Here is a 20948-nt window from a genome sequence, read left to right as displayed (position 1 = left end):
GCCTGACCTGGGGCTCAAACCCACAAACTGCAAGATCATGACCTGAGCTGAAGTGGCAGACTTAACTGAGACTGAGCCAGATGCCCCAAAAGGGCTTTTTAAAAAAATATTTGCTTCAGCCTTTTAGAGGCCAGACAAGGTGACAAAAATAGACCCCCACCCAGAGCCGTATGGGGTTTTCTGTCTCCTCCCGAGCATTTTCTTGCTTTCTTCCGCAGTCAGAGGACCAAAGAAAGTGACCTCCAGGCGGGGCGTCTCCAGGGGCGGGCCAGAGTGGCCTCTGTGCTTCGAAGACCCGAGTCCGCAGACCAGCCGCCGACAGGTGTCCCAGCGCACCCACTAGCGCGGGTCGCGCGGCCCCGGGAGCAGCCGCGGGGAAAAGGCAGCCAGGTGTCCGCCTTGCCGCTGGGGACCGCAGCATACCGTCGGCGCCGCCCCAGTCCCCCTTCCTCGGAACCTGGGTGCACCCCCGAGCCGCGCGTGACTTCCTCGGGACTCACGTTCTCGTCGCGTTCCAGCCCCAACCGAGAGCAGAATGTGACCTCTGTCCTGAGAAAAGGCTGTGGCTAGTGTCTAACCCTGACTCACAGTATGGCTCGAGATACCTCCCACCCCTCAAAAGTCTGGGTCATTATTGCAACAGAAATAAGAGCACCTAGTCAGTGATGCCCAGTAGGTTACTTAGATATAAATCAAGGACTTAGGTGTAATTTTGCCTTTCCTTAGGTTCTATTTTTAAAATGGATTCTCTGTAAGGTATGTAAAAAGTATCCAGTCATCTGCAATCATAGGGCCTTGGGAAAGACTTGCCTATAATCTGGGATGGCTTTGGAGTCATACTTCTTTAATTTTCCTTTCTTTCCTGGGCATAATAATGAAAGTTTCGTGGTCTTTCTTTGCTCCTGGAACATTCTTGGACCATTCTGTTACTTTATTTGGAATGTTGGATTATTTTTTTCACCCTCCAAAAGAGCTGTAATGGTGAAATACTAGAAAAATGAAAAGGTGAGATTTGAATCAGGAGCTATGGTTTTATAAGCTTCTGTCGAAATGTTTGTGGGCATCTACTGAAGAATTCTAGTGTTCATTGTAGTGCTGAATACACATACGTATCTATAAAAATTACTTTTTAAATTGTTGTGGGTCCATATTTTCAGACAGAATAATTCAATTTAAAGTACACATATTTCCAATCATTACAGTTTTAGGATTATATAAAAGTACTTAAATGTGCAATGTCACATTTTAATGAACTGTGCAGATTTCACAGATGTCACTTTTCTCACTTTTATTTTACTAACTGGAAATTATCTTTAATACTTTTCCCTCTTACCAACATCCACTTTCATTTGACTTTTCGTAGATTAGATGTTAACTGCAATTTTGGATTCCATGTAAAACTTTCAAATACTCAACTTTTAGTCTTTAGTCTTTGCTTCCTTCCCTCATATCAGTAACCATTTCTTTACATTTTCAAAAATTTGTCATTCCTGTTAAAATATTTATATGACCTAGTATTATCTCCAATAATGTTCAAACCTAAACCATTTGAAGTTTACTCAAGAAGGCATGGAAAATAAATCTAGGGTGGCACCCTAATCTTAATCTTACATAACAGTGTGCAGTTAATATTACTATGATGTACAATTATGACTGATTGTGGGAATCATTCCAAAGAAAATTCTCATTAATTAATATTTCCAAGGAATTAAACAAGAGCAGAGCTATTTGCATTGTTCTATTGGTAGTGACTGCTTTCAACTGGTATTTCTTACATTTTAATCTCATTACAAACACTGATTAGCATATCAAGATAATTTTATACCACATGTATATGATTGGGTAAGGGCACTAGGAAAATGCAGTGTGAAGAAAGAATTTATGAAAGGAAAGAAGCTAGAAATATCGACTTAAAAAAGGGTTTTGTTGCTAGAAAAAGATTAATGAGCCTCTAGGGAAACTTCATATGGCCTGGTTTCTTTCATGAAAATTCTCTCAAAAAGAGAAGGCTATGAACCTCCTAATGAAGAAATTAAACACACACACACACACACCACATTTTTAGAAGTTTCTATCTACAAAGAGTGGTAAAACAAGAAGACACAGGAAGGCTATTCCAGAAGACTTCTTTCATTTAAAAAAAAAAGGTATTTGGGTTGTGAGAAGTAACTGCAAGCTAGGACTAGAACTACATCCTACAATGAAATAGAAAGTAAGTAAGCCCCATACAAGTTTGCCTTTAACTGTTTACCCATTGTTTTATATATTCCTTTTCCTCTTCCAATTTGATTGTGGGTTCCTCTCCAAAAGGAAGTATTTCTTTTGCACAAGCCACAGAACTTCGTTTAGCACTGGACACATAGTAGGTTTCAAGCATTTAATAGATGGGCTCTAGGAGTTGCAGCGATGTTCCACACGTGGAAGAGATATACTGATGTAGTAACTAGCTCATTTAAAATAAAAGTTCTTTCCTGAAAGGAGCATTTCTCAGAGCTGCCCTGATTGCCAACCAAAAAGGCCTCATCCGGGTTTGCCCTAGATTTGTGCTAACATTTACTTAAAATCAATAGAACGACATAAAATTAATCCATTTATTTAAATGGGATAGGCCACTTGAGAAGCAGTGATTTCACAAGTAGCAGGGATAGGAAATTGTGTGGATAAACTTGCTAATGCTGTTGATCAGTTTCTATACGAGAGCAAGTGGAAAGACTGAATTTGAAAAGTTCTTAGGTTTCTCATGCTAGCAATCAAATCAGTGTACACTGAAAAAAAAATGTACCACGAGAGCAGACACACACAGGTCTCTTTATAGCGTAATAGAATTAGAATTAAAAGGCAAACTGTGGGATTGAAATCTATTCTAAACTGAAAAACTAGACGTCTGGAGTGCCATATGGGGTGAACGTGTGATATGGGCTTCGATAAAAGCAGCTGGCTTTGAATGGAACAAGCCAAGAGGCCAGCCCCAAAAGCATATTCGTTCGGGTCCCGGCCACCGAGTTGAAACCCTCGCTGATTCACCGGCTGTGAAGGCAGCCCCTTGGGTCTTCCGCCCCTCGCTGCCCTGGATGCCTGGGCCTTGTACTCATCTGCAGCGGGGCGGTGATCCGAAGGCAGGGGCGGGGGAGGAGCCAGCCCCGGGCGGACAGGCGACTAGCGGTGGAAGTGGCTCAAAGGGGTTGTCCCGGACCTTCGAGAGGACCAGGCTAAAGCCTGGAGGTTTACTGCCGAGGGAAGGCATACTCCAATGTCTACATCACCTTTACAATTTAAACCAGGAACGGCAGAAGGAATATTCCGCACATCCCGACCCGGCCGCCTTCTGGCCGCCCCACCCCCCAGCTGGAGCCGAAAGTAATTCATACAAAGGAGGACTCGCCTCAGCCTTGGGGAATCCCAGGGACCGTCGTTAAACTCTCGATAACCTAGAACCGAAGGCTCGCTCGACCCCACCTCCCCACCCACTCGCTCTTGTCATCATTTGGGTCAAAAGGAGCATGCGCGAGGCGAAGTGTGCTCTTCAGTGGGATGAGCGCACATCGCCCACGGTCCCCGAGAAGTAGGGGGGAAGGGACGGCGATTGAACGGGTGCCTGGTAGAGTTGGCGCGGGGTAAACTGGGAAAGTGGTGTCGTGTGCTGGCTCCGCCCTCTTCCCCGAGGGTGGGGGAGGATCGTATATAAGTGCCGTAGCCGCCTTGAACGTTCTTTTTCGCAACGGGTTTGCCGCCAGAACACAGGTGAGTACCGGGTGTGGTTTCCACGGGCCTGGCCTCTTGGAGCCGGCTGCGGCCCCCGCGTGCCTGTTATAACTGCCGCGCCATCCAGGCACTTTACGAGGTTCTTGACCCCGAATTTCGGGTTGTGAGTGGGTGGGAAGGTTCGCGGCCTTGCGTTTTTTCAGGATCCCCCCCCCCCCAACCTTCGCCTCGTGCTTGGGTTGAGGCCTGGCTTGGGCGCTGTGGCCGCCGCGTGCGAATTCCCCGCACCTTCTCGCCTGCCTTGTCACAATCTTTTTAAGTCTCGAGCAAATTAACCGGTCCAGAAAAAGCTGCTATGCTTGTCCGCGTCAAGATAGTTTCGCGGAGGTTGGTCAGGATCTCAGCTGGGTGGGCTTTTTCGCGGTCGTCGGGTTTTTGGGGTTGTGGGGCCGCCGCGAGGCGCGGAGGGCGGTGGCGAGGCCGGCTCGTCCCGGCGCACATGTCCGGCGAGGCGGGGCCCACAAGAGGTGGCCACCGAGTCGGGCGCGGGAGGGCACCGTGGAGTGGGACGGGCGGCTCTGGGGGCCAGCCTCGTGCCGTCCACCTCGGCCGGCCAGGCCGGCCCGCTCGGCACCAGTTGCGTGCGCGGAAAGATGGCCGCTCTCCGGCCCTGCTGCAGGGAGCTCAAAATGGAGGACGCGGCGGCCCGGGAGAGCGGGCGGGTGAGTCACCCACACAAAGGAAAAAGGCCTTTCCCTCTCCGGCCGCCGCTTCCTGTGACCCCACGGTGTACCCGGCGCCGTCTTGGCACCTCGATTTCTTCTCAACGACTTGGAAGCAGGCCTTCCTCGAGGGGGAGGGGATTTTGTGCGGTGGAGTTAACCCCACGCTTGGTGGGTGGAGACTAGAGTTGGGCCAGCCTGGCACTGGTTGTAATTCTCCTTGGAATTTGCCCTTTAAGAGTTGGGATCGTGGCTTATTCTCAAGTCTTTGGGACAGTAGTTTTAAGGGTATTTTTCTTCCAATTTAGGTGTCGTGAAAACCACCGCTAAACCTAAACCAAAATGGGAAAGGAGAAGACTCATATCAACATCGTCGTCATTGGACACGTAGATTCGGGCAAGTCTACCACTACTGGTCATCTGATCTACAAATGTGGTGGGATCGACAAAAGAACTATCGAAAAATTTGAGAAGGAGGCTGCTGAGGTAGGTGCAGCAACAGAATGAGGAAGGTAGTTGGAAGTAAGTTGGTTAGCAGGTGTTAGGTGGTAACTCAAAACTAGTCAGTAGTGTGGATCTGAATGTCCTACTTAAAGGTGGAATAAACTAGTGTTTGCTGTTAAACTTCTTATGTATGTTAATGTGAGTCATCTAACAGTTGTTGAACTGAAACTTCACGTTTCTGCTGAAGTGGGAGTAAGGGATTTCCAAGTTGAAGATGGATCATGTTTTAGTTCCCAAGTAACCCATTTTCAATTCTTACAGATGGGAAAGGGCTCCTTCAAGTATGCCTGGGTCTTGGATAAACTGAAAGCCGAACGTGAACGTGGTATCACCATTGATATCTCCCTGTGGAAATTCGAGACCAGCAAGTACTATGTGACCATCATTGATGCCCCAGGACACAGAGACTTTATCAAAAATATGATTACGGGCACATCTCAGGTTGGTATGATTAATAGTAACTTGAAAATAATGAGATTTGCCTTGTGCAATGGAAAAAGGGTGAGTTCATCCTTTTGAAGAAGCTGTAACCGGATATGGTCTTGTTTTCTTTTCAAAGGCTGACTGTGCTGTCCTGATCGTTGCTGCTGGTGTTGGCGAATTTGAAGCAGGTATCTCCAAGAATGGGCAGACCCGTGAGCATGCCCTTCTGGCTTACACACTGGGTGTAAAACAACTTATTGTTGGTGTTAACAAAATGGATTCCACTGAGCCACCCTACAGCCAGAAGAGATACGAGGAAATCGTTAAGGAAGTCAGCACCTACATTAAGAAAATTGGCTACAACCCCGACACCGTAGCATTTGTGCCAATTTCTGGTTGGAATGGTGACAACATGCTGGAGCCAAGTGCTAATGTAAGTGACTTTCAAGACTTGGAGGAAGTGATGGAAGGGGACAGATGTTGAGACTAATTGACAACCATTTGGGGGATGCTAATTGACAATCTTGTTTTAGATGCCTTGGTTCAAGGGATGGAAAGTCACCCGTAAAGATGGCAATGCCAGTGGAACCACACTGCTTGAAGCTCTGGATTGCATTCTGCCACCTACTCGTCCAACTGACAAGCCCTTGCGTCTGCCCCTCCAGGATGTCTACAAAATTGGTGGTAAGTTGAACATCACGATCAGGACGTAACTTGTGCTGGTTGCTGCACTTTTTTCGTGTAAGGTATTTGACACCATGCTGTAAATATTTCAGGTATTGGTACTGTCCCTGTGGGTCGAGTGGAGACCGGTGTTCTTAAGCCAGGCATGGTGGTCACTTTTGCTCCAGTCAATGTTACAACTGAAGTAAAGTCTGTTGAAATGCACCATGAAGCTTTGAGTGAGGCTTTACCTGGGGACAACGTGGGCTTCAATGTCAAGAACGTATCTGTCAAAGATGTTCGTCGTGGCAATGTGGCTGGTGATAGCAAAAATGACCCACCAATGGAAGCAGCTGGCTTCACAGCTCAGGTAACACTGGAAAATGGCAATGTTTTCACTTAACTGCCAGACTTGGTGTTTTGAGGCTCATTAAATGCAACTCTTTTTCAGGTGATCATCCTGAACCATCCAGGCCAAATCAGTGCCGGATATGCACCTGTGCTGGACTGTCACACAGCTCACATCGCCTGCAAGTTTGCTGAGCTGAAGGAGAAGATTGATCGTCGTTCTGGAAAAAAGCTGGAAGATGGTCCCAAGTTCTTAAAATCTGGTGATGCTGCCATCGTTGATATGGTTCCTGGCAAGCCCATGTGTGTTGAGAGCTTCTCTGACTATCCTCCTCTGGGTAAGGATGACTTGAGTGTAATTAGAAACTTTACTGAAGATGGGAAATACCAGAACAAAGTTTCTGATGACCATCTAAAATTTGTTTTAATAGGCCGTTTTGCTGTTCGTGACATGAGACAGACGGTTGCTGTGGGTGTCATCAAAGCAGTGGACAAGAAGGCAGCTGGAGCTGGCAAGGTCACCAAGTCTGCCCAGAAAGCTCAGAAGGCTAAATGAATATTATCCCCAATACCTGCCACCCCAGTCTTAATCAGTGGTGGAAGAACGGTCTCAGAACTGTTTGTGTCAATTGGCCATTTAAGTTTAATAGTAAAAGACTGGTTAATGATAACAATGCATCGTAAAACCTTCAGAAGGAAAGGAGAATGTTTTGTGGACCATTTGTTGTTTTTGTGTGTGGCAGTTTTAAGTTATTAGTTTTTAAAATCAGTACTTTTTAATGGAAACAACTTTGACCAAAAATCTGTCACAGAATTTTGAGACCCATTAAAACAAAAGTTTAATGAGAAACCCGTGTCTTCTTTTGGTCAACACTATAAGCTTGTACTATTCAGGTAAAAAGATTAAGAGTTGCCCATAACCTATTCCTGGTGTTAACATCTGGTGAAACTGAGAATTGGGTTAAGGGTTTTTCCCCCCTGGGCTGGGAAACATTTTTACCACCTCAGGGAAAAGAAACAAGTACATAGAGGTATGGGAAAAGGGGATCTGCAACACAATTTAGAACAGTAACACCATTAAGGTAGGTTATAAAAAGTTAAATTTTGTAAATCAAAGTCAACGTGTAAAATTTGTATACTATCACTTGAGTAGACTTGATACATTGTCACAATTGAGTTTCCCACTTATTGGAATGCTTTGTCACATTTATAAATCTTGTAGTTTAAAGTATCCTGAAAGGTGAGGCATTCAATAATGTTATTGTATTTAATGGTAGAGTTCATTGTGTCCAAACTGTAGGAGAACAAAGTATATACTGGAATTTTAATGTCACTTGAGAACTAGAAATCCACCTCCAGTAGGAATTTTCATCTAAGCCAAGCTTGAGTGAAGAAGGGACATTGCTGCACTGGAGATTTAAAACCCAAAGTGGCAGTACTCAGCCTAAATGAGGACCTGTTTTGGACTGTAGGGTAAGCTTTGTTTTTAGTTGAATATGTTTTGAGATTTTGCTAAAAGTGTCCTTCCAAAATTGTTACCTAACAAGAAGCAATAAAAGAATGGCCATTTGAAATTAATTTGATGGATGAGATGGAAAGTGAAGAGCTCGTTAAACCCCACTGCGGTAATTTTGTAATTTATATAAACTGTATGTAGACTGGTAAATTAACAGTACTTTGGTTGACAACAACGTGGTCTTAAGTTCTTGCCTTTGGATAGCTGGCAAATCTCTTAACACTGGTGCATTTGATAGAACATTCCATGGATCCTGGCTAATTTGGACATTAATTTCATAAGACCCTATTTGATCCATAAATTTTAAGTAGCTTTGAAATAGGCAAAATCACAGGACACCTTGTATTTTATAATGCAGACATTTACTAAGTAGAATGTATCTAAGAACTTAGTGGCCATAATGAGAACTGCAATTAAAATACTTTTTTTTGTCTAAACTAGGTAAAATGCTTGGTCTCTGGGCAGTGTTACCAGAGGCATTGTAAATTAAAAGTTAATAAGACTTTGTCTCCACAGCTCCAAAACACCCATTGTTTTTTTTCCTCTTATTTGTAAAAATATGTTGATTGTTATTGGTTTAAGATAAGGAGTGGAGATAGGTAAGATTCTTAAACAGCATGTTGGTAAACGGTAGCCAGCATAAGAAATCTTGTGTACTAGGAGGGATTTATTGTTCACCCCTCCCACCCCCACCCCCCAAAAAATCACTTAGCTTCAGAAAATGGCTACCACTAAATGGAGAAAGGGAAGTGGAAATAGTGTCCAGAAAAGCTGGCCAGTTGGGATACTTAACTCCATAGAACCCAATGCAATATAACCTTGTGAAGGCAGTCATCTGTTTGGAGCACCATCTACTGGTAGTCCTGCAAATAATTTACAAACTGGTTTCAAAAATGAGTCTGTAAATTGAGAATATAGAAGTTTACTTTAGCTCTGTTGAACTTTATGTACTAATTGCATTGTTCGGATTGATTAAAATTAAGAGTGGTTTCATAAAACTAGAATGCCTCAAACTAGTGTTTGACCTTCAACCATGTTTAAAATTGGCCAGCTGTTGAATTACCCATGTTCGTGATCTTGAAATTTGTCCCGGGAATTCTGGTGTGATTTCAGAATATGGGGGAAAGCATTCTCTCTTTTTTAATGTTTAGTTTTGACATGGAGCATGAGTGGGGGAGGGGCAGAGAGAGGGAGACAAGCTGGTTCCAGGCTCCTGACCTGTCAGCACAGAGCCCGACTTGGGGCTTGAACTCACTCATGAACCGTGAGATCATGACCTGAGCTATGACAAGTCGCTCAACCAACTGAGCCACCCAGGTGCCCCTAGGAGGAAAGCATTCTGATTCAGGACTTAAAACATCCTTAATAAGGCATATTTGATTTTTAAAAAATTATTCTGTTAGTGTCCTTACTGCCAGAATAGATAATCAAATCTGGTTTTGGCCAAATCAGCTCTAATTTATGCATTTCTCCCTTAATCTTCTAGCCTCTTAAGAGCATGAGAATTCATTTGGTTGCTAAAGTTTGGGTTCAGCCCGACATAAAGGCTACTGGCTGCACAAGTGGTACAAGCCCCTTGATTTTAAGTAGTTTTCAGTATGGAGTGTAAGAATCCTGGTGAATGTTACTGGGCTTGCATTTCACGTTTCAATTGGTTTTCTGCTAAGTTCAGCCCCAAGCTCTCCACCCAAAACATTTCTTGGCCATAAGTTCACAAATTCTAAAATGGCCAACTCTCAAGGGTAAGTTTGTTGGGTGTTAATGTGACTTTACATAGGCTTTAGATTGGTAGTAGAATGTATTCATTTTGTTACCATGAAATGCAGGAATACTCAATTTAAGATTTCATTCTGGTACCTGGTGCCTTGGAGTGAACCACCTTCCAGGTCCTGCAAAAGAAGAGTGAGTTGAGTGCAAGCTGTTTCAGCTGAGAGGAACAAAACAGGTTTTCCCCTTTTGATTACCTTCCTGAAGTTTTCTTTATTCTATTTTATAATGTCTTTCACTTCCAAACCCATAGGTTTTCTCATCCAGTTGGTAAGTCTCTGGGAATTTCCATGACTTAAAATTGAAACTTAATGATGTCTAGGAGATTGCCACATGGTTCCTGAAAGGTAGTTGATCCCTGGAAATCATTGAGAAGGATCATGATTTTGTCCTTTTCCTAAATAGAGAAATAGGAACTAAGTGTCCTGTCTATCAATCACTGGCAGAAATGAGTGAAATAAGGAAAACAGTCATTCACCTTGGACTACCCTTAAGGGGCCCATCGGTCTCAAGAGTTTAGAGCTCTGGTTTTTGTGGGAGACTGCGTAACAAAGATAATGCTAAGTTAACACTTCCTGAGTAAGCAAAAAGTATTAACACTTGGGCAATTGAAAGTTTGTTAATGTTTTTGCATACATTGAAAAATAACCTTTTTAAGAAAAGTTTTACGGGGCGCCTGGGTGGTGCAGTCGGTTAAGCGTCTGACTTCAGCCAGGTCACGATCTCGCGGTCCGGGAGTTCGAGCCCCGCATTCAGGCTCTCTGGGCTGATGGCTCAGAGCCTGGAGCCTGTTTCCCATTCTGTGTCTCCCTCTCTCTCTGCCCCTCCCCCGTTCATGCTCTGTCTCTCTCTGTCCCAAAAATAAATAAGCGTTAAAAAAAAAGTTTTACAAGTTAAGTCTGTTTCATATCTAATTTTTTTCATGGACAGTTTGTCCGTTTGGTGGTTTTCCAGTGTGGGAAGTTTATGAATTGGACTGTTCACCTGTAGGTTTGTGACTATAGGTTGTCTGTGTAAATACTTAGCAGTGGGATCACTGGATTGTATGGCAAGTGTATGTATACCTTTTGTAGGAAACTCCCAAACTAGTAATCGATTTTTAAGCTGCACTATTCCTAGGCATTGGAGATAGAATTGCATACAAAATGGACAGGTCTTGCCACTTGAGTTTATAATCCAGTGGGGGAGGTAGATCCTACCTTAAATGAGCAGGTAATTCTGAATTGTGATGATGCTATGAAGAAAAATGCCTTGTCAGGCATAACTTGAGATCTGAAGGACAAGTAGGAGTTGCTGGAGAATATGAAAACATTAGACATCCAAATATCTAGTGAAAAAAGTAACAAGGACACACAAATTGAAAGAATCTAAGTCTTTTGTAAATCTAACTTAAAATCAACAGTATATTCATTGAAATCTGCTTGAATACCTCATCAATGTATATGTCACTCGTTGGAGGGCAGAGACCTTAGGGCAAGTATTAATACCCTCATTACAGATGACAGACTGCGGTAGAGTAGCTCCTAAGTCATCTATTGCTGGATGAGCTTTTTGTCTCCATTCTATTTGCTTGCTAGTGACATAAAACTTAAGTTCTTTTGTAAGGTAATTGAACTATTTTACTTCATTTTACAAGAATAATTTACTTGATCCCAATTATATCTTTTTGAAAGAAAATCTTTGATCTCTCTACCCAAAGTGGGGCTTGAACTCATGACCCTGAGATCAAAAGTTGCATGTTCCCTCGACTGAACCAGCCAGGCACCCCCAATACCCTTTGGTCACATCTACACTAAACCGTTCTTAAGCTGTTTCTGAACCTTAGGTCACAGGGTTTCTAGATTCTTCCTATGCTGCTCCCTTTCCAGTGTATAGCTTTTTAAGCTTTTTATCAAAATTAAATCTGTGGATGTACAAGTGTGTAGTCTCTTCCGTTGACCCAGGAGACCCAGGAGTCTGCCTGACTTGGACTTGAAAAGCTGTCCCTTTAATCTGTGCATAACTGTCCATCTCAAGATTGTTCTGAGGATGAAATGAGTTAGTTGGTGTGGACTCTAGCCCAGTACCTGGCCTATTGTAAAAGGCCAGTAATAAAAGGTAGCTTTTATTGCAGTTGTTGGAAGATCCGTTGCTTCTTTAAAAGTTTTTTTTTTCTAACTTTTTTTTTTTTTAAACGTTTATTTATTTTTGAGACAGAGATGAACCAGGGAAGGGTCAGAGAGAGGGAGACACAGAATCTGAAACAGGCTCCAGGCTGTCAGCACAGAACCCGATGCGGGGTTTGAATTCACGGACTGCGAGATCATGACCTGAGCTGAAGTCGGCCGCTCATCCGACTGAGCCACCCAGGCGCCCCTCTAACGTTTATTTTTGAGACCAAGACAAAGCACGAACGGGGGAGGGTCAGAGAGAAAGGGAAAAGTTTTTTAAATGTTTATTCTAAGAGTGAGTGTAAGAGAAGCAGAGGGGTAGAGAGGAAATCCCAAGCAGGCTCCACACTCTGCAGACCCTGACATGGGGCTCAAACTCCTGAACGCTGCCATCGACCTGAGCCCAAAAGCAAGGGTCAGTTGCTCAGTGGACTGAGCCACCCAGGTGCCCTAAGGAGGTTATAACACAGATTATGATCAAATATCATCTGACTTTTTAAATGCAAATTACATTTTAGATCTTTAATTGCATTGTCAAGTTTTTTAAATAAAACTTTGGTAGTAACTAGGTTCATAGAAAAGTTGGGAAGATAGGATAAGAGTTTCAGTATACCCCTCACCTAGTTTGTTTCCCGTTAACGTCTTCCACTCTCATAGCATAGTACATTTGTCAAAACCAAGAAACCATTGTTACCTTACTATTTCCAGGCTTTATTCACATTTCAACAAGTATCCAATCTGACACTCATTTTATCTTTGAGAGTAAGGGACAGCATGAGTGGGGGAGGGGCAGGAAGCGAGGGAGACACAGAATCCGAAGAAGGCCCCAAAGCCCTGAGCTGTCTGGCACAGGAGCCCTATGGGGGCTCTAACTCAAACCAGAAACTGAGACCTGAGCGGAACTCAACTGAGACACCCAGGCACTCCTGTCTTGGTTACTTTTAAAAACTGGGACGTGCCTGGGTGGCTCAGTTAAGTGTCCTCACAATTCAGGAGTTCCGAGCCCCACATCGGGCTCTGCTGACAGCCTGGAACCTGCTTCAGATCCTGTGTCTCCCTGTTTCTCTCCCTCCCTCCCTCCATCTCTCTCAAAAATACTTTTTTTTAAAACCTCAAATATTGAGGCATTTGGGTGGCTCATTGGGTTAAGCATCGGACTTCAGCTCAGATCACCATCTCGACATCACAGTTCCAAGCCCCACATGAGGCTCTCTGCTGTAGGCACGAAGCTTACTTCAGGTCCACTGACCCTCTCTCTGTCCCTCCCCCACCCCTGTGCGCACCTGTGTGCTCTCTCAAAAATACTTAAACATCAAATGTTGGGAGTTTATATTTATCCCTGCTATATCTCATCTTGTTGGGCTAATATTGAATCTGGAACCTGCTATGTAAGCATGTTAAATAAAAATGTGGACTTTGTTTATATATCTAATATTTATATTTCTGTAGTTTTATTTAAATTATTACTAGGTACTAAATAAGGTCCAAAAACAGACCTGAGCTATTGCGCTTGGAGAACTATTCTTTATGATGGTCCAGCCACCTGCAAATTCACCTAATATTAAAATCTGGGTCCTATTTTGTTTGCCATTTTGATCACAATCATGAAAATTTTAGCAAATGAGTAAAAGTGAGGTGAAGTAGGTAATAGCTTTAAGCTTCCTGTTTTTGGCAGATAAAAATTATTTGCTGTGCCACTTAAGATCAAGATGTGAGTAAAATCTGTACTAGGATTTAAATATTCTGCCTTATTAACCAATCATTCACAACCTCAAAGAGTTTGAGTTATTTTAGCTTTTTGTCAAAATTTACATCCAAAAGTGATCAAAGCAGCAACATATGCAGTCCGGGTATTCCCTTTAACACGATTTCTTCTGAGGCATGATCTAAAATGTAGATTACTGCTTACGTAAAGCAGAATAGGTTTGAAAATAGACATAAGTCAAAGGTAGGTAGGATATCCTACTGAGAGTAACTGGCAGCAAAGACCGTGTGGTCTCCCTGCAAACATGATTCCCAGAGATTAAATGACTTGGTTAAATTTTCAGTAAAATCGTGATTAGGAGAATATTCTAGTTGGTGGTGTGACAAACAGTAGGGTTTCCACATAAGTCATTTGAGTTTGGAGTTCCAGAGCTATTTGGAGCCACCCAAACTGAGGAAGTGGTTCTCTCAGACTTCTGATGAGGGCATCTGCCAGGCCTCCTGGGCCTGGGTTGTAACCATTGAAGTAGAAGGGATGCTGCTGTATCAACAAAGGAAGGGCCTTACCCAGCCTTGACCTGCAGCCCCACTCTTTAGCTGTTATCACACCTTGATTGACCATTTGGACATCTCTGCTGAGCCTCCTACAAGATTCTGTGTTGAGCTGCAAACTCAGTAAGTGTCTACCAAGAGATAAGATGATTTTTATTCAGTTAGGGTTGGGTGGAGGGAACATTTTCTTGTAGCTAAATCTTTATATTGAGGTTAGGGAATACATCTCTTGAAACTCAGTTTCTCATATTTTATGTAACTTTATGAATGTTTTTCTTCAAAGCTCTGGTATCTGTCATTGAAGTTTGTTAAACTGTCCCCCCCCCCCCCCCCGCCCCACTTTAGGTTGTTCTGTATGAATTGGAACTACAGAAAATTCAGTAAGTTTCCTTTTCATTGCTTGAAACATGTCATGTGTGCTGGTCTTCTATGATACACAGTTTAGAATAATGTTTTTTTCTAAATTTAGGTAGTCTATTTTTTTATGTATCTTAACATGCAGACTTAAATTTTGATTGTCATGTTTTAAATAGTGTAGACCAAATCTGAAACAGAATTCAAAGAGCAACCAACATAAAGACTAAATTTGAATGAAGCACTGTTTGAAAAATAGTTGTTTAGCCTAGCAAACGCTAGAAAAGTACTACTGTCTTCCAAGTATATGAAGAGTATTTTAAATCTGCAGAGAATGCTGCTCAAAGTGAAATTCACATTTTAAATTCCCCTACAGTCTCTAAACTCTGGAATAACCCTTAGATTGAGTGCTATAATGGTTCATTAAGCATGGCAACTCTGTAAATGCTTAACATGAAATAGGCTACAAAAGGTGGGAGTGGGAAATTGAAGGTTAAGCCAAGAGAAAGAGACATCGATTGCTTAGGACAGCCGGAGAAACTTTTCATACAATGGAGGACTTCTGGTCCTTAGGAGGAAACAAATCATTGAAAATGGCAGAAAAGGTATTGTGAAATCAGAATACCTGAGATCCATGCTCAACAGCAACTTGCAATTATACTTTAATCACATGACTTAACCAGGCTACAGCATAGAAAGAGTTCAATAAGTTTTTAAGTTTTTTTTTTAAAAATTCTTTGAGAAATACACAGATGTTAAAGAATTGGGGGTTTTGCCCTAAGGAAGTAGTGCTATTTCTTCAAACAGATTAGTCTTATATTTCTTACTGTGGATCCTAGTAAAGAAAAAAATTTTCTATTGCAACACAGTATAAACAGTATTTCATTGCATCAAAGATGATTACCTATGATTATGACACAGATTTCATGACTTGCTAATGAATTGCTGCCAGCAGTTTGAGAATGTTGATTTAGAAGTCCGTTGACAGGCACACCTGAGTGGCTCAGTTGGTTAAGTGACTTTGGCTCAGGCCATGATCTTATGGTTCATGGGTTCGAGCCCTATGTTGGGCTCTGTGCTGACAGCTCAGAGCCTGGAGCCTGCTTCAGATTCTGTGTCTCTCTCTGCCCCTCCTCTGTTCATTTTCTCTCTCTCTTTCTCAAAAATAAACATTAAAAAAAATTTTTTAGAAGTCAGTTGACAGTCCAAATGAGGTTCTAAATCAAAATAAATGCATCCTTTCTGTAGGGTATAAGAGCTGAGGTTGTCAACCTATACTTGTCCAGACAGGCATTCAAGTATGCCCAAAGCTTACATTTGAAAAAAATGTGGTCTTGCCCACAAATATAACCCACTACCCATTGGAAGTTGGAATGGCTTTCTTTTAGACTTGAATTTCTGTAACAGGGCATGAGTTTTCTGCACAACCAACTTCAATCAGCAGTACAGATTATTTGGATTCTACATTCCTGAGGCAGCACACGGTAAAATTAATTGCAATCTAGTTTCTGCCAAAAGCAGCTGAGACAATGGATATTTATGGAGGCAAGCTAGTGGTTCTCACAGTTGGCTGGGCATTGAAATAACCTATGGAGTTTGTTAAACATGGATATCCATACCTTTCCAGGCCAGCTGAATCAATTGCTTATGATAAGGCATTGCCCCCTACTTTTACAAGCTCTGTTAGGAATTCTGAGGTGAGGTTTAAGAATCCTTGGTCAAGGGCTTGCCAGTCATACATTTCTTTACAGGTCTTTGTTTTGTTTAAAAAACAGCTCTATTGACACAACTCATATACTGTAAAATTTACCCTTTAAAAAAATTTTTTTAATGTTTATTTATTTTTGAGACAGAGCATGAACGGGGGAGGGTCAGAGAGAGGGGGAGACACAGAATCCGAAGCAGGCTTCAGGCTCTGAGCTGTCAGCACAGAGCCTGATGCGGGGCTCGAACTCACGGACTGTGAGATCATGACCTGAGCCGAAGTCAGACACTTAACCGACTGAGCCACCCAGGCGCCCCAAAATTTACCCTTTTAAAGTGTACAATTCAGTGGTCTTCAGTATCTTCATAGAGTTGTGCAACCATCGTCACAGTCTAATTTCAGAACATTTTCATCACCTTATAGAAGAGGTACCCTTTTTAAGGGCAAAGAAGCCACCCCAGGAGTCTCCTTTTACCATTTGTTGGGTCAGTTTGCACACAAGCCTCAGGCCTAGACCAAACACTGGGGGGGGGGGGGGGGGGACTGCAATGACCGAGACGGGCTTAAATTAATGAAGATTTAGCTCCTGGAACTGTGAAGGAAAGAGCAAACCATGGTTTTTTGGAAAGGACAATGGGCAGATGTGATTATTAGGAAGACGGCCCAGCAGTGTTTATCATAGGCAAATTAATTATCTCCAAGTCTTGTTTCCCTTGTCTCCAGAACAAGGACAACTTTATAATGGGGTTAAGTGCAACAGTGCACTCCCTATCTGATACATAGGGAACATTATTAGGTAGTAGCTACTTTTATAAGATCACTAGCAAAGGCACTGTTTTCCCTAAGAGGTTATGTGATAAGTTTCTCTTAGATTTTCATAATAGGAAAAAGTTTTCTCTTGGTCCCCTTGATGACACAAAACCGTATCACTGACAGGAAGCTCAGCTAGAATTTTAACATTAAAGTGGGATCTGCCTTTTCCTCAGCTGATCCTTAATTTTCTTCTCTTTAAAATGTCTCAAGTATATTTTTAGAAATAAGCAGGGGATAAATTATCAGTAAGTAAATAGGTTTTAGAGCTGAGCTACATACACATTGAGGTTTTTTAAAAAATTGTAAGATATACATAACATAAAATTCACTTAACCATTTTTAAGTGTTCGGTGGCATTAGGTACATTCAAATTGTTGTGCAATCATCACCACCGTACTCCAGAACTCATCTTACAAAAACAAACTCTGTACCCATTAAACAATAACTCCACATTCTTCTCTACCCCCAACCACCATTCTGCTTTGTCTCTAGGCTAATCTGACTACTCTAGGTACCACATATAAGTGGAATCGTAGAATATTGTCCTTTTTTGACTGTTTCTTTCACTTAGCATAATGTCCTCTAAACTCATCCATGTTGTAATGTGTGTCAGAATTTCCTTTCAAGGTTGGAAAGTATTTCACTGTTACTTACATTTTGTTTACCCCATTCATCTGTTGATGGACGCTTAGGTTGCTTCCACCTTTTAGCTGTTGTGAATAATGCTACTATGAACATGACCCTTGAACAGGGTCTTCAAGACCTTGCTTTCAATTCTTCTGGGTATATACTCAGGAATGGAATTGCTGTGTCATACAGTAATTCTTTTAATTTTGGCAGGGGGAGCAGCTACACCAATTTACTTTTCCACCAACAGTGCATAAGGGTTCAAATTTCTCCACAGGCTTGCCAAGGCTTGTTTTCTGTTTATCTGGTAATAGCCAGCCTGTTAGGTGCGAGATGGCATCTCACTGTGAATTTCATTTGCATTTTCTTGATGACTAGTAATGCCCTGCAACATCTTTTCACATGGCTATTGGCCATTTATATATATTTTGGGGAGGGGCACCTGGGTGGCGCAGTCGGTTAAGCGTCCGACTTCAGCCAGGTCACGATCTCGCGGTCCGGGAGTTCGAGCCCCGCGTCAGGCTCTGGGCTGATGGCTCAGAGCCTGGAGCCTGTTTCCGATTCTGTGTCTCCCTCTCTCTCTGCCCCTCCCCCGTTCATGCTCCGTCTCTCTCTGTCCCAAAAATAAATAAACATTGAAAAATAAAAAATAAAAAAAATATATATATTTTGGGGAGAAATATTCAAGCCCTTTGCCCATTTTTTAATTGGGTTATTTGGGGGTTTTGCTGTTGTTGAGCTGTAGTTGTCTTTTAAATATTCTGAATATTAACCCGTTATTAGATATAGTATTCTTCCATTCTATGGGTTGCCTTTTCACTCTGTTGTGTCCCTCGCCTCTTACATTAGGAAGTACTAAATATCTGCTTCATAAATAAAATGAGTATCATAAAAATAAATCTCACTTTCATATTAGGAGCAGGAAAACACAGTACAGGAAGGTAGGGAGGAAATGAAGCTGAAGAGAATGTGAAGACAGGAGTTACGGAGACAGGCAAACATAAAAGTATATAGTTCTTAATATTTATGTCATAAATATTTTTATCCCATTATTCACTTTAAGTTTTAGTTTTGTCACCCACTGCCTTTAGTAATATTCATTCATTCATTCATTCATTCAAAAAAGCATGTATGTCCTGAGTGTCTACAACTATGGCATTGCAAGCATTCAAGAGGTTTATATTTTAAGAGGGTAAGCCAGATATTGCAAATTAAGGTGGAATTAAATAAATGCAATAATAAAAGTGTGAAGAGGGAGCCTAAGAGGAACGGGTGATTTTCACTATGTGCCCTCCAGCATAAGCACCTCTGCCAGCTCAGGATGATCTAATCTCTGTCGGTTTAACCGACTGGGCCACCCAGGCACCCCAAGTGAGGTAATTTTGTAAAAGTTAACACATTTTAAACTACAGATTTAAAGAGGTTTCACATCCTAAACCAAATGGCAGAACCTAAAACAAATGTCAGGGGCACCTGGGTGGCTCAGTCACTTAACCATCCAACTTCAGCCTGGGTCATGATCTCATGGTTTGTGAGTTTGACCCCCACATTGAGCTCTGTGCTGACAGCTCAGAGCCTAGAGACTGCTTCAGATTCTGTGTCTCTCTCTCTCAAAAATAAACATTAAAAAAAAAAAAGGTTTTCTGTCAAACATTTTTTCAGTGAGAGTCACTATTGTGATGGATTTGCATTATAAAAAACTTGAATTTCCTAGTATGTGTAGTGTCACTAGGCCCAAATTACAGCTATCAAGAACCTTCCACAGCATTTAAGAACTATTTCCTCAAGATAAATTTTTGTCATATTCCATTCATTAGGCACCCCATTTACTGCTTTTACTCTTTAACCAGAAAAAAGTTTTAAAACAGCAATTTCCCTTCTAGTGCTAAACAGTAGTGTAAGATGCCTTCTTTTTCTTAATGTTTATTTTTTTTGAGAGAGGGAGAGAGAGCATGAGCGGGGGAGGGGCAGAGAGAGGTAGACACAAAATCTGAAGGAGGCTCCAGGCTCTGAGCTGTCAGCACAAGGCCCAACATGGCTCGAACTTGTAAACCACGAGATCCTGACCTGAGGTGAAATCGGCCACTTAACTGCCTGAGCCACCCAGATGCCCCTACCTTCTTTTTAAAATATAGTATTATGAACAGTGTTGCCTCTGTAAGAATTATGCCCAGGAATAACCATAACTAAAGTAAAAGTTAACCACTTTTTGAAATTACTAAATCAAATATCAAAAAGAATTTATCATTGCTAAATGATCATTACAAATACTTTTCACCTGCTACTGATATTGACTACTTTAATGGAAAAACTAAAATTAGATTAAACAGGGGCGCCTGGGTGGCTCAGTCAGTTGAGCGTCCAATTTCGGCTTGGGTCATGATCTCGCGGTTTGTGAGTTCGAGCCCCACATTGGTCTCTGTGCTGACCGCTCAGAGCCTGGAGCCTGCTTCAGATTCTGTGTCTCCTCTCTCTGCCCATCCCCCGCTTGTGCTGTCTCTGTCTCTCAAAAATAAATACATGTAAAAAAAAATTAAAAAATAAAATTAGATGAAACAAATCCATGAAAACTGAGCTATATCTGAGCAGCTATACAGCATTATAGCAACAAAATATTTGGCTGCCTCACACTCAGGCTTAACAAATAGATCTGTTGTTAACAACTCAGGCAACAACAGATGTTCGCGAGGATGTGGAGAAAGAGGATCTCTTTTGCACTGCTGGTGGGAATGCAAACTGGTGCAGCCCCTCTGGAAAACAGTGTGGAGGTTCCTCAAAAGGTTAAAAATAGAACTACCCTACGACCCAGCAACTGCACTACTATTTATCTGAGGGATGTAGGTATGCTGTTTCGAAGAGGTACATGCACCCCAATGTTTATAGCAGCACTATTGCCAATAGCCAAAGTATGGAAAGAGCCCAAATGTCCATCGATGGACGAATGGATAAAGAAGATGTGGTATATATATACAATGGAGTATTGCTTGGCAATCAAAAAGACTGAAATCTTGCCATTTGCAACTACATGGATGGAAGTGAAATTAGAGAAAGACAAATATATGACTTCACTCATATGAGGACTTTAAGACAGAACAAATGAACACAAGGGAAGGGAAGCAAAAATAATATAAAAACAGGGAGGGGGACAAAACATGAGACTCTTAAATACAGAGAACAAACAGGGTTACTGGAGAGGTTGTGGGAGGGGGGGATGGGCTAAATGGGTAAGGGGCATTACGGAATCTACTCCTGAAATCACTGTTGCACTATATGCTAACTTGGATGTAAATTTAAAAAATAAAAATAAAAATACATAAATAAATTACACACACACACACACACACACACACAAAAACCCCACAAAAAAACAAATAGATCTGTAGCCAGAGTGACTTCAG

At 42.0% G+C, this 20948-nt stretch overlaps 1 protein-coding gene across 1 annotated transcript; it reads left to right on the top strand.

Moving 5' to 3' along the window:
* The first annotated feature begins 3667 nt into the window (after positions 1-3667).
* On the top strand, positions 3668-7212 carry EEF1A1 (eukaryotic translation elongation factor 1 alpha 1). Its single transcript, XM_047859637.1, has 8 exons — positions 3668-3741; positions 4733-4910; positions 5190-5369; positions 5488-5784; positions 5885-6035; positions 6128-6384; positions 6466-6700; positions 6794-7212. Exons 2-8 carry the CDS (start codon positions 4767-4769, stop codon positions 6916-6918), a joined length of 1389 nt encoding a protein of 462 aa, XP_047715593.1. The 5' UTR covers positions 3668-3741; positions 4733-4766; the 3' UTR covers positions 6919-7212.
* Positions 7213-20948: the final 13736 nt, after the last annotated feature.

Source organism: Prionailurus viverrinus, chromosome B2 (genome assembly GCF_022837055.1).
Source record: "Prionailurus viverrinus isolate Anna chromosome B2, UM_Priviv_1.0, whole genome shotgun sequence".
Lineage (NCBI taxonomy): Eukaryota > Metazoa > Chordata > Mammalia > Carnivora > Felidae > Prionailurus > Prionailurus viverrinus.
This window is presented reverse-complemented; position numbering and strand designations above follow the sequence as displayed.